The following is an 18,441-nucleotide window of genomic DNA, read 5'->3' as shown; positions in this document are numbered from 1 at the left end:
GGATGGCCCCCGATCCGGGACCGGATCTGGTGGGGGGCAGACTTTCTCTCTTTGCTCAGGCCTGGGCAAGAGATGTTCAGGATCCTTGGGCACTAGAAATAGTTTCTCAAGGTTATCTCCTAGAATTCAAGGAACTACCCCCAAGGGGAAGGTTCCACAGGTCTCAATTATCTTCAAACCAAATAAAAAGACAGGCATTCTTACATTGTGTAGAAGACCTGTTAAAGATGGGAGTAATTCATCCAGTTCCAATAGGAGAACAAGGGATGGGGTTTTACTCCAACCTGTTCATAGTTCCCAAAAAAGAGGGAACATTCAGACCAATTTTAGATCTCAAGATCCTAAACAAATTTCTCAGGGTTCCATCGTTCAAAATGGAAACCATTCGAACGATCCTTCCTACCATCCAGGAAGGTCAATTTATGACCACGGTGGATTTAAAGGATGCGTACCTACATATTCCTATCCACAAGGAACATCATCAGTTCCTAAGGTTCGCTTTTCTGGACAAGCATTACCAGTTTGTGGCACTTCCATTCGGATTAGCCACTGCTCCGAGAATTTTCACAAAGGTACTAGGGTCCCTTCTAGCGGTTCTAAGACCAAGGGGCATTGCAGTAGTACCGTACTTGGACGACATCCTGATTCAAGCGTCGTCTCTGTCAAAAGCAAAGGCTCATACGGACATCGTCCTAGCCTTTCTCAGATCTCACGGATGGAAAGTGAACATAGAAAAAAGTTCTCTTTCCCCGTCAACAAGAGTTCCCTTCTTGGGAACAATAATAGACTCCTTAGAAATGAGGATTTTTCTGACAGAGGTCAGAAAATCAAAACTTCTAAGCTCTTGTCAAGTACTTCATTCTGTTCTTCGTCCTTCCATAGCGTAGTGCATGGAAGTAATAGGATTAATGGTTGCAGCAATGGACATAGTTCCTTTTGCACGAATTCATCTAAGACCATTACAACTGTGCATGACAGACAGTGGAATGGGGATTATACAGACTTGTCTCCGACGATTCAAGTAGATCAAAGGACCAGAGATTCACTCCGTTGGTGGCTGATCCTGGACAACCTGTCACAGGGAATGAGCTTCCGCAGACCAGAGTGGGTCATCGTCACGACCGACGCCAGTCTGGTTGGCTGGGGCGCGGTCTGGGAACCCCTGAAAGCTCAGGGTCTATGGTCTCGGGAAGAATCTCTTCTCCCGATAAACATTCTGGAACTGAGAGCGATATTCAATGCTCTCAAAGCTTGGCCTCATCTAGCAAAGGCCAAATTCATAAGGTTTCAATCAGACAACATGACGACAGTTGCATATATCAACCATCAGGGGGGAACAAGGAGTTCCCTGGCGATGGAGGAAGTGACCAAGATAATTCAATGGGCGGAGGATCACTCCTGCCACTTGTCTGCAATCCACATCCCAGGAGTGGAAAATTGGGAAGCGGATTTTCTGAGTCGTCAGACATTCCATCCGGGGGAGTGGGAACTCCATCCGGAAACCTTTGCCCAAATAACTCGATTATGGGGCATTCCAGACATGGATCTGATGGCCTCTCGTCAGAACTTCAAGGTTCCTTGTTACGGGTCCAGATCCAGGGATCCCAAGGCGACTCTAGTAGATGCACTAGTAGCACCTTGGACCTTCAACCTAGCTTATGTATTCCCACCGTTTCCTCTCATTCCCAGGCTGGTAGCCAGGATCAATCAGGAGAGGGCTTCGGTGATCTTGATAGCTCCTGCGTGGCCACGCAGGACTTGGTATGCAGACCTGGTGAATATGTCATCGGCTCCACCATGGAAGCTACCTTTGAGACAGGACCTTCTTGTTCAAGGTCCATTCGAACATCCGAATCTGGTTTCCCTCCAACTGACTGCTTGGAGATTGAACGCTTGATTTTATCAAAGCGTGGGTTTTCAGATTCTGTAATAGATACTCTGATTCAGGCTAGAAAGCCTGTAACTAGAAAAATTTACCATAAGATATGGAAAAAATATATCTGTTGGTGTGAATCTAAAGGATTCCCATGGAACAAGATAAAAATTCCTAAGATTCTATCCTTTCTACAAGAAGGTTTGGAGAAAGGATTATCTGCAAGTTCTCTGAAGGGACAGATCTCTGCTTTATCTGTTTTACTTCACAAAAGGCTGGCAGCTGTGCCAGACGTTCAAGCGTTTGTTCAGGCTCTGGTTAGAATCAAGCCTGTTTACAGACCTTTGACTCCTCCCTGGAGTCTTAATCTAGTTCTTTCAGTTCTTCAAGGGGTTCCGTTTGAACCCTTACATTCCGTAGATATTAAGTTATTATCTTGGAAAGTTTTGTTTTTGGTTGCAATTTCTTCTGCTAGAAGAGTTTCTTGAGTTATCTGCTCTGCAGTGTTCTCCGCCCTATCTGGTGTTCCATGCAGATAAGGTGGTTTTGCGTACTAAGCCTGGTTTTCTTCCGAAAGTTGTTTCCAACAAGAATATTAACCAGGAGATAGTTGTACCTTCTTTGTGTCCGAATCCAGTTTCAAAGAAGGAACGTTTGTTACACAATTTGGACGTAGTCCGTGCTCTAAAATTCTATTTAGAGGCCACTAAAGATTTCAGACAAACATCTTCTTTGTTTGTTGTTTATTCTGGTAAAAGGAGAGGTCAAAAGGCAACTTCTACCTCTCTTTCTTTTTGGCTTAAAAGCATTATCCGATTGGCTTATGAGACTGCCGGACGGCAGCCTCCTGAAAGAATCACAGCTCATTCCACTAGGGCTGTGGCTTCCACATGGGCCTTCAAGAACGAGGCTTCTGTTGACCAGATATGTAAGGCAGCGACTTGGTCTTCACTGCACACTTTTGCCAAATTTTACAAATTTGATACTTTTGCTTCTTCAGAGGCTATTTTTGGGAGAAAGGTTTTGCAAGCCGTGGTGCCTTCCATTTAGGTAACCTGATTTGCTCCCTCCCTTCATCCGTGTCCTAAAGCTTTGGTATTGGTTCCCACAAGTAAGGATGACGCCGTGGACCGGACACACCTATGTTGGAGAAAACAGAATTTATGCTTACCTGATAAATTACTTTCTCCAACGGTGTGTCCGGTCCACGGCCCGCCCTGGTTTTTTTAATCAGGTCTGATGAATTATTTTCTCTAACTACAGTCACCACGGTATCATATGGTTTCTCCTATGCATATTTCCTCCTGTACGTCGGTCGAATGACTGGGGTAGGCGGAGCCTAGGAGGGATCATGTGACCAGCTTTGCTGGGCTCTTTGCCATTTCCTGTTGGGGAAGAGAATATCCCACAAGTAAGGATGACGCCGTGGACCGGACACACCGTTGGAGAAAGTAATTTATCAGGTAAGCATAAATTCTGTTTTATATAAAAGTTTTAAGATAACACACTTTTCTCCCATTCCTTTTTTTCTTGTTTTAAACTAAATGATCTAGATAATAGTATCACATTTTTGTATTAATTGCATATTTTGTAATTATTACACTTATAGTAATCAGTAATATTAATTCACTTTATATTTGGAAAGAAAAACAATTAACACAAATAAAAAAGCATAGTAGCACAACTAAAAAAAGAAATGAATTCCACCTTAAGCCGGTGAGGTAGCTCAGTTGGTAAATGCCCTGACTACAAAAAAAGCCTGTTTAAAAGATCCAAGGTCACAGGTTCAAATCCCGGCAGGGCCGACTCAGCCCTTCATCCTTCCGAGGTAGATAAAATGAGTACCATTAAATTGGGTAATAATAACAACTATTACTATTCAGCTGCTGATTTGGTTAATTCCGAGAGCGTGCGCTGAAAAAGCGCTTTGAGTCCCACTGGGAGAAAATAGGTCTATATAAACCAGCAGCTTTGAACATTGTATGTATCTAACTCTTTTATCCACCTTGACTAAGAAGAGTGAGGTAGGTGATCCTAACAGAGGTGTCAGCGTACATTAAACATGGGTGGCTGAATAGCTAATAACACTGCATGAAAATTGTTCAATATTAGTGCCATACAAAAAAGGGAAAGGCCAGCCCAGAACTACTCATAACTGGCAAATAGGAAGCAGTGTGCTGTGTGCAACAGGATAGATCGAACAGACAAGCAGATACCAGTGAGAGGAAGTACCGGCTAGACACCATCACAATACAAACGTCACCAAAAGGTAAGAACACTGGGAAATAGAGCAGAATACCTCCAGCTCTGCACATGCTTCTGTCCCCAGCTACACACTCAAGAGCAGCACCATATTGTATATAATAAGTTTATGTAACCAGCGGTAACAGAATATTAGATGCCTCAGTGCTGCACACAATTACGTTGTCTGTAGACGCACACAGCTAGAGTAAAAACAAGCAATGCTTCATCGGTTATTATTTACCTTTTTCTCTTTGTATCCTTTGTTCAAATGTAGCTCTTTTACATGTAATAATACCTCAGTATGCTCAGGAATGTGCACATGCCTTAAGCACTGTATGTATAATGTAGTTACAAACACTGCTGCCATATATAGAGCACACTCCTGAGTCTACCTCAGTATGCTCCCATGACAAGCACTGCTGCCTTATATAGAGAGTGCTCCTGGGCCTACTTTCATGGAAAAAAGCTAAGTTTCAAGCGACTAAAAGAAAGTAGTAATTGTGATAACAGAAGTAAATTATTTTAATTTAATTTAAAAAAACAGATAAAGTTTAAATTTGACGTCTATGTCGCTAAAACAGGTTTAGCTGCCACTGTGTCATAACACGTACACATTATAGTAACTACATAGCTCTGTGTCTATAAACCTTATTAACCCCCTGATTTAGTGTTCCCTGTATGTGACCAACAATACCACATACACATTATAGTAACTACACAGCTCTGTGCCTATAAACCTTATTATTAAACCCCTAATTTAGTGCTCCCTGTATGTGACCAACAACACCACATACACATTATAGTAACTACACAGCTCTGTGCCTATAAACCTTATTAAACCCCTGATTTAGTGCTCTCTGTATGTGACCAACAACACCACATACACATTATAGTAACTACACAGCTCTGTGCCTATAAACCTTATTAAACCCCTGATTTAGTGCTCCCTGTATATGCCAACAACACCATATACACATTATAGTAACTACACAGATCTGTGCCTATAAACCTTATTATTAAACCTCTAATTTAGTGCTCCCTATATGTGACCAACAACACCACATACACATTATAGTAACTACACAGCTCTGTGCCTATAAACCTTATTAAACCCCTGATTTAGTGCTCTCTGTATGTGACCAACAACACTGCATACACATTACAATAACTACACAGCTCTGTGCCTATAAACCTTATTAAAGCCCTGATTTAGTTACCCCTGTATGTGACCAACAACACCACATACACATTATAGTAACTACACAGCTCTGTGCCTATAAACCTTATTGATGCTCTAATTTAGTGCTCCTTGTATGTGACCAACAACACAACATACACATTATAGTAACTACACAGCTCTGTGCCTATAAACCTTATTAAACCCCTGATTTAGTGCTCCCTGTATGTGACCAACAACACCAAATACACATTATAGTAACTACACAGCTCTATGCTTATAAACCTTATTAAAGCCCTGATTTAGTGTTCCCTGTATGTAACCAACAACACCACATACAATGTCGTAGATACCAGGCTGCCAAGGCTACCTCCACCCCCCTCCTACCTGAATTACTGTGCTTTGCCCTGTTTTCTGGCCCATTGTGGATTACTGTGTTTCCCAAATCCCTCCCTCTTGTGTTCTCACTGCTTATACTTCATCTTGAAAAAGAGCTGATCTCTTGCCGCCTGGCTCCTTCCCGGCTGGCCGTACTACTAGCCAGTCGGGCTACCCAGGAATCCCGTTGAACTTTACCCTAGGTCGCTCCAGTGGCCCTTTGTCCCAGAGCTCCGCTCTTTTGGGAATTTGTTGTGCCATTGGTGGACAAGGGTTGGGGTGATTGCTGAGGGGGAGCTCACCCAGGAACCGGCGGTTTTGGACACCCCCCACCTCAATAACTTTGCCAGGCTGCCGCTCCGGTCCCCAGTAATGAATCATGTCGCTTTTTGGACTGTGGCATCTGGGGACCGAGGGCTTTCTAACCACACCCTGAAAGGGCCGCCGCTCCCCCGGGATCACCCTGAAACCGCAACCTAGATACTGTGGGGGTCTCTATATGACTATGGCTCCTATGGAGGTGCCAGCCTGTCTGGAGAAGCGCGAATGGTAGGATCAAATAAGGCTCTTATTAAGATGAGAATGTGTATATAAGCTGTGTGGTTTTCCCAATAAAGTCTTTTTGTGTTTCACCTTAATACTGGTCTTGTCTGGTTATTAGGGTGGGCTCTTACTAAAATCACTTACTCCGCTCTAGAGCTACAAGTTCCAGGTACAGGAAGGACCCTTTTGGTGGAGCTACCCAGTATACTTAAAAACCATTGGTCAGTGACCAAGAACACCACATACACATTAAAATAACTACACAGCTGTGTCTATAAACCTTATTAAACCCCTGATTTAGTGCTCCCTGTATGTGATTAACAACACCCCATACACATTATAGTAAATGCACAGCTATGTGCCTTTTAACTTTAGTAAACCAGCAAATAATAAGTTAATTAAACAGATATAGAAGCCAGTAGTATGCTGGTGCTGTACAATCCAAGCACACTTGTGCAAGACATAATAAAATGGAAAGTGACAAAGTTAAAAATAAACCTGCTTTATCTAAAAAAAAAATTAAGCTGAAATTGGGACCATGCCCAAGTGCTGATTGGTAGGTACACTGTTTCCACTGAATATATTTATGTGTTAATATGTGTAAATACACATATTAAAAGTTACCTACCAATCAGAAACTATTTAAGAACAGAGACTGATACTGCGTGTGAGGACTTGATGACAATCTCAAAATTAACAAGACGATAGCGAGTTTTTAAACTCTTAAAGGGACAGTTTACTCAAAAATATTATCCACTTTAATTTGCTCCCAATGATCAACTTTACCTGCTGGAGTGTATTACATGTTTTACAAGTATTTCCTTTACCCTTATATTGGCATTTGAAATACTTTATTTAGCCTGTGGTATCCCCACCTATTCTGAAAGTGTCTGGCCCTAAATCCAAGCTATAAATAAGCTTTGAAAACACAGCCAGCAGAAGAAATTACACTTGCAGTGGGGTACAGTAGATATAAGGTAATACAATGTTAATTTTCCATTGTTCTCTCCAAGTATTGGTCTTTGGTTTATGGACTCATATAAGATAAATAAGCTTGTATATGTACACAATGTGATAAAGTAATGAGATCTGATTATACCTACAAATTCAACCCATTTTATTAGGTTGTGGCTTCAAAACACAAAACCAGCTCATTCATATACACAAATGAACCTTATACAGCAAATTATCATACATTTTATACTCTGCAGATGGTAAAAAAAGTAATTGGACATTAAACTGCTGTGTACAACTATAGTAACATGGTTACTTTTTACCATACTATCACATTTCCTTCTGTACTAGTCCTGCAGCTATCTTTAAAGCCAATTCTCTTATTTTAACTCATTAGAGAATCCAGCTGCTAAAGCTCTGCATTTTATACTGGGTGCCGCCATCTTGTAGCTTGTGTATAGTTGCATCCTGTGACAGAATCAATGCACTTTCTCGGATCTGGCTTTTTGACAGCTGTATTTTGCATTTCAAGTGAATGTAAATTTTCATGAATTAGTGCCGGTTTTTAAAAATACTATTAAAAATAGGGGCACTTTCATTCATGAAAGTTTACATTGCAGCGGTTTTGTTAAAATACTTAACTTTTTCTTCTTCCAAGCCGGACCAGCGATCCCCCCGCCCGCAGCTCCTCTGTATTGACGTCAGAAATGACAAATCCAGATTTCTTCAATCATGGCTTCCCCCCAGAGCAAACATTTCCTGAGGCCACACCGTGATTGGAGGAAGTCGGTTTTGTCATTGTTGTGCTAAGTACAGCATGAGAAGCGGGCGGGGGATCGCTGGTCCGGCTTGGAAGTAGAGAAAGGTAAGTATTTTAATAAAACAGCTGCAATGTAAACTTTCATGAATGAAAGTGCCCCTATTTTAAATAGTATTTATAAAAACCGGGAACTCATTTATGAAAATGTACATTCACTTTCAGTTTTGCTGACATAATAGAGGGTGTAAGCATTAAGGATGTGACACACTGCAAGTGATGCGTTGCAAGGCGAAGCAGCTGCTTTGCGCTGCACTGTTTCTGAAGTTGAAATATTTCAACTCTGAGCACTCAGCTACGCGACCTGACGCGTCTAAGTGCACGTGGATGAAAAGGCAGGACACACTGAGCCCTCACAGCCGCATCATCACGCTGCGTGCCGCATCGCTTGCAGTGTGTCACAGCCTTTACATTTTTTTTTTTGCACAGTTTAAAATTTACACAACAAATAAAAGCTCCAAGATAGTGGTACCCAGTGTGAAGATGCAGCGCTTCACTAACTGATACTTGTAAGGGGTTAAAATAAGAGAACAATTTGCTGCAGGCACAGCAGGAAAGCAGGAAGAACAATAACATGGTGACTAGTAACCACTACTGTAGTTCTACCCAAAAGTTTACTGTCCCTTTAATGTGATCAGATCACTGAGATATCTGGATGGTTACTTTAAATATTATCCCATTCTGATGACAAAACCAGGTGACATGCATGTGACATCCTGCTTACCTCTGTGTGTATCAGAAAGGTCTGAGGTTTGGTTCTCGGTCTTGTCAGACATTGTCTTGTTGAGCACAACTGAATTTGTCAGATATTCTTATAATGTTTCTTCTTTTACTGGCAAACACAGTTTGATGTGTATTGTATGTGATCTTCACAGTAACAGCAGCCTAAGATAGATAGAGAGATAGAAGTCTTATGTACAGTTCATTGTCATAGTGGAATTATTGACGTCAAACACCTGTATCTGAGCATCATAAACAGACCAGGATTCAAGAATTGCTCTGTTGGTCACAAAGGGATAAAGTGAATAAAACTAATTAACCAATCAGAGGACAGTGAGTATAATACATAATTAAACTATTCTAACAGTATATATATATATATATATCACTAATTACTTTTGACATTTGACACCTTTGTGTTGAAACTTTTTCTAATGATTTACACATCTTTGTATTTAAACATTCCATTCCAGTATTTGTTTAATGTGAATTATCCACACAAATTATATGCTGCTTTTCAGCAGACCAAATACTTTTAGAAACAAACTTTAGTTTGCATTACTCAATATGAAAAAAGCAATCATATGAAATGCAAAAAGATTTGTCATTCTTCTACAACCTACGTGACAGAATTCAACAGTACTGTATGTGAATGTCATCTTTAAAAATGGCAATACCCACACCATATTTCTATATTCCCTGAATCTGTCTCACCCACATGCATCCTCCCCTCCGCTTTATTTACAGACACTATACACAGAACCTATAGAGATCCCCTCTGCATCACATACACCACCACCTGCTATAGCACTTCATGCAGAGATATACAGTACTACAGAGAGGGTCCATATGTCTTAAAGGGACATTCAACTCCAAAAATATGTATTGTTTAAAAAGATAGATAATCCCTTTATTACCCATTCTCCAGTTTTGCACAGCCAACATGGTTATTTTTGTGATTACATTGTATCTAAGCCTCTTTTGACAGCCTCCTGATTACATGGCTATTTATTAATTATCTATTGACTTGCATTTTAGCTAATAAGTGCAGTGTCATGCACAACGTCTCGGGAGGGAGCACAATGTTATCTATTTGGTAACATACTAAAAAGGGGGGGTAGTAAGGGCGCTAGAAGCTAAAGATCTTAGGGGTATTTTGTGTGTATCGTTATACTGCTAAAATTGCAATATTATTTGTAGTGCATTAAGTGTTAACAGATAAGTCCCAAGTGATTCTACACATACACTCTTAACGTGTGTTTAAAAACTTGTATGTGTAGAATGTATGTGTAGAATCACTTGGGACTTATCTGTTAACACTTAATGCACTACAAATAATATTGCAATTTTAGCAGTATAAGGATACACACAAAATACCCCTAAGATCTTTAGCTTCTAGCGCCCTTACTACCCCCCCCCCCTTTTTAGTATATTAACATTGCTGCTTAGATTGAAGGATCTAAGCATATCCAGTAAGGTGTTTGATCTTCCCCCCCTGACACTAGCGCACTATTTCACTCACTCTCCAAACTACACGTTATCTATTTGGTACACATGAATTAGCAGTCTCTTGTTGTGAAAACTAGAAGATAAGAACACAAAGCGCATCCATGATTCAAGGTAAAAAAGTTTAACATTTATTTGGTGCACACAATCTATTGCACTTACAAAAAGTAGATAATAAAATGCCTTGGTTAAAATGCCATGGTAAAAACAATTGAAGTACAGCTCCACGTAATTTAGCAGGTAGCGACCACTGCTCTTACTGTGTTACAATCTTTCACCTCAGCAATTTGCGAATTGATAATGAAAGTCCTTTCTTTTCAAAAGTGCAGTCAATAGTAGGCCATCCTGTCTACGCGTTTCGTTTATCCTTTGCAAACTTTTTCAACGTCCTTAGTGCTCAGTGAATGTGGAAGCTGCACCAACGATTTACAGCAAAAGGGAGAGCTATCCATCCTATAGGAGCTGAAACGTTATATCTATAAAATCTACCTATACGCCCAGAGTCACAAAAGTAAGTTTTATAAAGTGGGTCTTTATTATAAGATTATTATTATTATAATAAGATTTCCAGAAGGATTTTATGATTGAGATACCTATCTCGTTTACGTATTAATGCACTCAAGATCGTATATTGTGTAATTTATACCCATTAAGGGAATATAGTATTGATCAAATATACATTTGTGTCTATTATTGTACTTGTCTGTGCGCAGCTTATATTTCTGTGAGATTTGTTATGAAAAGCTAAAAAAAAACATGATAAGAGGCTGTCTGTAGTCGCTTAGAAATAGGCAGAAATTTAGAGGTTTAAATATTATAAAGTATATTAATATAACAATGTTGGTTGTGAAAAAGCTGGGGAATGGGAAGTAAAAGTGTTATATATCTTCTTAAACAATAACAATTTTGGTGTTGACGGTCCCTTTAAGTGACAGTACACTCTCCCCAGTACCTTATATATAAACATGTAACACTTTATGTTCCCTCAGGCTCACACATAACAACCTAATCACTGCCTTATAAACAGGAATATAATATTACAGAAAGTCTCCCTCTGACTCACATGCAGCCCCCTCCCAAATACCTTATATATAAATCTATATTATTATAGGCTCTGTCGCACACACACACAGCCCCTTAGATATAGAGAGATTGTCTCTGTCTCACACACACACACACACTACCCCTTCCTAGTACCTTATATACAGAATAATATTATTATAGAGAGGTTTCCTCTGTCTCCCAAACATAGAGCCTCCCCAGTACCTTATATACAGATTTATTTTATTATAGAGAGGTTTCCCATGTCTCATATACACAACCACTCCCCAGTAACTTATATAAAGATCTAGATTATCCTTCATTCTCAGCACCAAAGTTTGGTAGGTAGAGGGGTTCCCTGGGTCTCACACTCACAGCCCCCTCCCCTGCACCTTATATACAGATCTAAAGCATTAAATAGATGTTCCCACTGTCTCACACACACCAAGCCCGATCCCTATTATTACCTTATATACAGATGTGAGTTACATTTATGGCCTCACACACACACATGCAGCTCCTTACCCAGTACCTTAATATAAACATATATAATTCTAGAGAGGCTCTATCTGCCTCACAAACACACAACCAGGTCCCTCCCAAGAGCCTGAACACACGCAATCTTCCTTTAGTACAGCAGAGGCAGGTACATAACACTAATACAACGGGGGCTTTGTTTGTGTTTACCTACGTGAATCAGCCATGTTGAATACTGATAGTGTTGCAGCTACTTCCCTTCCAGCAGAAGGACCTTTGCTCTCACAAGAAAGAGGACTACAGGAAATAGCTGGGCGGGGAAACTACAATTCATTCAGCTTCCTGTAGCTGTTTGTAAATTTTGAGCGCTGCAGTCATGTAGATAGTTACTATTGTATGGATCAAACTTCTGCCGTCTCAGCACTCGTTACGGTGGTTTCGTGTAGGTAACTTTCTAGTTGGTGATGTGCCTGTGTATAAAGCTCTGGGTAGCTGTGTGTCACAAGCTCACAGCGAACCCCTCTTTAATAGTGACTCTATATATGCTACGGCAGAGGACTTTATATGAGAGGCAGAGAGAACCATAATATTATGTATCTGTGTATAAGGTAATGGGGAACGGGTTAGGTGTGTGAGATAGAGTGAACCTCTCTATAATATGTGCCTGTGTGAGGGGTGTGTTTGTGAGGCACAGGGGGCCACCATATTATATATCTTTGTATAAGGAACTGGGGAGGGGAATAATGTGAGTGTGAGGCATAGGCAACCTCTCTTATATTATATCTATATATCTTAATTTGAGGTACTGAAGGGGGGGGGGGGGCTGTGATATGAGGCAGAGGGAACCTCTCTATAATATTATGTAGTATTCTAAGGAGGGGGCTGTGTGTGTGTGTGGGGGGGGAGCACAGGGGACCTCAATGTTATATATCTATATATAAGGTACTTAGGAGGGGATGTGTGTGAGGCACAGGGGACCACAGTGTTATGTATCTGTATATAAGGTATTGGGTAGGGGGCTGTGTGTGTGAGGCACATGGGATCACAATATTATATTTCTTTATATAAGGTACTGGGGAGGGAGATGTGTGAGGCAGAGGTAACCTTTCCTGTATATAATGTACTGGGGAGGGGGTTGTGTTTGTGAGTCAGAGGGACGCTATAATATTATACATCTCTATATCTTGGCCTTCCCTGGCTGGTAATACTTACCAGTGAAAGACCCCTCCCCAAAGGGGCGTGGACAGAACCACCACTCCCCTGATTTACCTATAAAAGTAATTCTCAGGCATCTCCCTTTCCTCTTCCTAGTTGTGTTCAGCCACAAGATGGAGTGGGCTTGGAAACTCTCCCCAAGCAAGGCTTTTGAGGATGTTCCTTTTTGGTAGTAATTTATGGCACCAGAGCATTTTGCCATTTTATGCATGTATCTGCATTTATGCACCCTAGGTTGGCTCAGACCATTTGTTTGGTGTGCAGCTTTCCTACTGCTTCCCTGCAGCTGCTGCTTCAGTCTTTAGGCGTGTGCTGCCTATATTTAAATGGGCCTTGTACTAATTATAGGAACTCCCACCTGAAAGACTCAGGTGTGGGAGTTTCTATAAAAACTCCCCCAGCACATCACTTTGGGTTGAGTTATATTGCATTACCTACCTTGCTCTTGTGACCAAAGTATACTTACCCGATTCCTGTGTATGCTCACCTTGCTTCTGAGACCAAGCATACTTGCCTTGCATCTACGTGTTTTCCCCTTGCTCCAACCACCATGCATACTTGCCTGATACTTGCATATGCTTACCTTGCTCCAGAGACCAAGTATTTGCCTTGCACCTATGTACGCTCACCTGGTGCCTGGGAATCAAACAGAATAGGATAAATGAATACAGCACCCACTACTCACAGGAGCACGGAGGAGGCTTACCAAGCCCAAACTGATCCAAATAAAAAGGTGATCTCCAGCTGTGGTGAATAAAGTGACCTTTATTTTAACATACAGGGTCCAATACAGCAAAGCAACGTTTCAGGCTAACAATAAGCCCTTTCTCAAGCTTGACATTAACTGAGTATAATAGTGTTTAAATAGCCCTAAAGGCGCCAATTGTGATAAATGCATCAATATCGCCCACTAGTGGTCAACCAAAAATACTACACATAAAAAAATAGTTTCTATACAAAAAATAGTTACAAAATGTATATTGCAAATTTCAACAGTATATCCACTAAAGGATACAATGCTAAGTGATCCTAGAAAGGCAAGTCAAATTGTGAAAAACATCATAATATAACATAAAGATAAATTGTGTGAATTTAATATTTAAAAATAACTTAAATTTATAATGGTGACAAATACTCATTATATTATAATTTCATCTATACTACCTTCATATTCATAAGAACACAATCGCATGTATGGATTTATTAAAAAGATTAGGTATATGAGAATCCTCCAAATTAGAATCCCCTATACCTTATTAAGTCAAAAAATTAAAAACAATGGATACTCAGTATATCAGTGGGTTAATAATAAATCTATACTAAATATTATTGCATAATTAAACATTACCCATGAAAGTGCAAACTCAACAAAATTATTCAAAATTAAACACATAAGTAAAGTAGATGCATAAACGGCAAACCTGCCAAAAAATAGAGCATTGAATCTTTAAATCTTAAATGTTGTCCAATTGCATTCCCTATTAAGGCCTTTAGGCCATAAGGTGTTTAATTCATTAATCCAAAAAGCCTCCCTTTTATTTAATAAGGCTTCCCTGTCGCCACCTCTTCTAGGCATATGTATTTGTTCCAAAATTTGGAAACAAAGTTGGCTGATATTATGGCCAGCCTGTAGAAAATGTGAGGAAACTGGAGCATCCTTATTACATCTAATATTTGACTTGTGCTCAGAGATTCTCTCACATGCTTCTCTGGTCGATTGTCCAATATATAACAACGAATATGGACACTTAATTGCATAAATAATAAACTCTGATCTACAAGTCAAATATTCCCTAATGATGTCTTTTTTACCTGTATATGGATGGAAAATTGTATCACCTTTTATCATAGAGTTGCAATTGAAACATGAAAGGCAGGGATAATATCCTGTGCGTCGCTTACCAGTTATAGTTCTTTGAGTATATTTGCAGCTGCCAACATCTGCTCTAACTAACTGATCTTTAATGTTAGGGCTTCTTTTATAGGCTGGCATAGGTGGCTCTGAAAATGCATTAATGTCAGAATGGCATTTCTGTAGAATATGCCAATACTTACGTATAATTTTATTTATCTGACTACTTCTAGTATTGTACTGTGATACAAAAATCAACCTGTTTTTTTCTTTTCTTTATTTTTTGTAATGGGCCTAGTATCAGATCTTAAAATAATATTTTGTTTTTCTTTTTGTACACGATCAGCAGGATAACCCCTTTGTATGAATTTTTCGGACATTTATTCCAACCGTGTTATTTTTAAATCAGTATTGGACACAATGCGGTCTACTCGCAGTACCTGACTTTTGGGTATAGCTCTAAAGGTGGAAGGTGGATGAAAGCTATTAAACAACAAAGTGTTGTTTTTATCTGTTGGTTTTGAATAAATATCGGTCTTCAATCCATATTCCCCCTTATAGATACACGTATCGAAAAATTGGACAGATTGTTCATTCCATGTCAAGTTAAATTTAATTCCATTAACTGATCTATTAAGATCATCAACAAAGGAAAATAGGGATCCAATGTCGCCATACCATATGCCAAACACATCGTCAATGAACCTCCACCAGGTGGCACCAAATTTCTTAAACAATACATGTTCATAAACAAATAATTCTTCAAAATTGTTCATGAAGATGTTGGCATAGGTTGGGGCGACATTGGATCCCATGGCGGTACCCTTTTTCTGGAAGAAAAAATCATCCTTAAAAAGAAAATAATTCATAGAAAGTATAACTTCCAACAACTCCAGAAAAAATTGTATTTGAGCTTGATTATACTTGTTATCACATCTTAGAACTTTGGCTACTGACTCAATCCCACTCGTATGCTTGATAGACGTGTACAAGCTAGATACACCAAGTGTAAATAAAATTACTTTATTGCTCTCTAAATTAAGCTGCTCAAGCTTTTTCAGAAAATCATAAGTATCTTTGATGTAGGATGAGGATTTGATTACCTAAGGTTTCAAAAGTCTGTCCAAGAAAACAGAAATATTAGTAAAAATAGACCCTGAACCTGCCACTATGGGTCTGCCTGAAGGTTTCAATTCATTTTTATGGATCTTTGGCAGACAATATATGACTGGTCTAACAGGATGTTTAATATTTAAAAAATAATTCAAACCTTTTGAGATCAATCCATTATTCATAGCTTGACACAGAATATTAGCAATTTCCTTTTGAATCTTGTGTGTGGGATCAAAACCAATCATGGCATACACTGAAGTGTCACTTAACTGTTGTTCTATCTCAGATATATAGGCCTCCTGACTCATTACTACCAAGGCGCCGCCCTTATCAGCCGCTTTAATAGCCAATTCCTTTCTTGATTTCAAGGTCTTTAGTGATGCTGAGTCATTTTTATGTTCCATGAATCTTTTCTGAAACATAAAGTCAGGTTTCTTAAATAGTTGCTCAACATCCCTAAGTACCAAATCAAAAATGTGTTAGCACCATTGTCAGTAGTTACAGGGTTAAACTTGCTAATATTTCTAAGTCCTACTTTCTCACAAGTGAGTGTTTCATTTCCCTTAGTATACATTTCTTTATCTTGGATTTAAATTTTTTTATTTAAAAAATAATTTCAATTTAATCGTACGAAAAAATGTATGTAATTCATGTTTAACTTGGAATAAATCTCCTTTATTAATGGGAGGAGAGAAATTTCAGCATCAGTTAAATTAACCCCTGAGATATTATGTAAGATATTAACATCATTACCCTTACTGGTCTCAGTTTTACCATTATTACAACTCATAACTGAATACAAGGGGTCTGCGTATAAACTTTTATCTGCAAAGTCCGTTACACTGCCTATAGAGGCACAATAGACAAAAGAGTCCTCTGTCATCGATAAATCATTGCCTGGAGAAATAAGTCACCTGATTGTGTGGATTTACTAGATTATTTACCGCACATCGTGTCGTGGTTAATTGTAACCCCGGCCTCTGCCTCGGCTGTTCCACCGGGTCTGTCTGTTTAAGAAATTTGGTGCCACCTGGTGGCGGTTCATTGACGATGTGTTTGACATATGGTATGGCGACATTGGATCCCTATTTTCCTTTGTTGATGATCTTAATAGATCAGTTAATGGAATTAAATTTAACTTGACATGGAATGAACAATCTGTCCAATTTTTGGATACGTGTATCTATAAGGGGGAATATGGATTGAAGGCTGATATTTATTCGAAACCAACAGATAAAAACAACACTTTGTTGTTCAATAGCTTTATCCACCTTCCACCTTTAGAGCTATACCCAAAAGTCAGTTACTGCGAGTAGACCGCATTGTGTCCGATACTGATTTAAAAATAACACGGTTGGAAGAAATGTCCGAAAAATTCATACAAAGGGGTTATCCTTCTGATCTTGTACACAAAGAAAAACAAAATATTATTTTAAGATCTGATACTAGGCCCATTACAACAAATAAAAAAAATAAAAAACAGGTTGATTTTTGTATCACAGTACAATACTAGAAGTAGTCAGATAAATAAAATTATACGTAAGTATTGGCATATTCTACAGAAATGCCATTCTGACATTAATGCATTTTCAGAGCCACCTATGCCAGCCTATAAAAGAAGCCCTAACATAAAAGATCAGTTAGTTAGAGCAGATGTTGGCAGCTGCAAATATACTCAAAGAACCATAACTGGTAAGCGGCGCACAGGATGTTATCCCTGCCTGTCATGTGTCAATTGCATCATTAGGAAATATTTGACTTGTAGATCAGAGTTTATTATTTATGCAATTAAGTGTCCATGTTCGTTGTTATATATTGGACAATCGACCAGAGAAGCACGTGAGAGAATCTCTGAGCACAAGTCAAATATTAGATGTAATAAGGATGCTCCAGTTTCCTCACATTTTCTACAGGCTGGCCATAATATCAGCCAACTTCGTTTCCAAATTTTGAAACAAATACATATGCCTAGAAGAGGTGGTGACAGGGAAGCCTTATTAAATAAAAGGGAGGCTTTTTGGATTAATGAATTAAACACCTTATGGCCTAAAGGCCTTAATAGGGAATGCAATTGGACAACATTTAAGATTTAAAGATTCAATGCTCTATTTTTTGGCTGTTTTTGGTAGGTTTACTGTTTATGCATCTACTTTACCTATGTGTTTAATTTTGAATAATTTTGTTGAGTTTGCACTTTCATGGGTAATGTTTAATTATGCAATAATATTTAGTATAGATTTATTATTAACCCACTGATATACTGAGTATCCATTGTTTTTAATTTTTTTACTTAATAAGGTATAGGGGATTCTAATTTGGAGGATTCTCATATACCTAATCTTTTTAATAAATCCATACATGTGATTGTGTTCTTATGAATATGAAGGTAGTATAGATTAAATTATAATATGAGTATTTGTCACCATTTTAAATGTAAGTTATTTTTAAATATTAAATTCACACAATTTATGTTTATGTTATATTATGATGTTTTTCACAATTTGACTTGCCTTTCTAGGATCACTTAGCAT

At 38.9% G+C, this 18,441-nt stretch overlaps 2 protein-coding genes across 4 annotated transcripts in view; one reads left to right on the top strand and one right to left on the bottom strand.

Annotated features, from left to right (window-relative positions):
• Window positions 1–12,002, bottom strand: part of LOC128657410 (zinc finger protein OZF-like) — a 39,237-nt gene extending 27,235 nt beyond the window's left edge. The window contains exons 1-2 of one of the 2 annotated variants that reach the window (XM_053711749.1): window positions 11,941–12,002; window positions 8,711–8,871 (exon numbers count right to left, since the gene is read on the bottom strand). In XM_053711749.1, coding sequence (XP_053567724.1) covers window positions 8,711–8,762 — 52 coding nt within the window. In that variant the 5' untranslated portion in view covers window positions 8,763–8,871; window positions 11,941–12,002. The remainder of the gene's footprint in view (window positions 1–8,710; window positions 8,872–11,940) is intronic. The other variant, XM_053711750.1, reaches the window with a different exon arrangement.
• An 82-nt stretch (window positions 12,003–12,084) lies between these two features.
• LOC128657408 (gastrula zinc finger protein XlCGF26.1-like) overlaps window positions 12,085–18,441 on the top strand; it is a 63,181-nt gene continuing 56,824 nt past the window's right edge. Inside the window, exon 1 of one of the 2 annotated variants that reach the window (XM_053711747.1) lies at window positions 12,085–12,176. The gene's annotated coding sequence lies outside the window, so the exon portion shown is untranslated. The remainder of the gene's footprint in view (window positions 12,177–18,441) is intronic. The other variant, XM_053711746.1, reaches the window with a different exon arrangement.

Source organism: Bombina bombina, chromosome 4 (assembly GCF_027579735.1).
Source record: "Bombina bombina isolate aBomBom1 chromosome 4, aBomBom1.pri, whole genome shotgun sequence".
Taxonomy (NCBI): domain Eukaryota; kingdom Metazoa; phylum Chordata; class Amphibia; order Anura; family Bombinatoridae; genus Bombina; species Bombina bombina.
The sequence above is the reverse complement of the archived record's forward strand: the minus strand, read 5'-3'. Positions and strand labels throughout refer to the sequence as shown.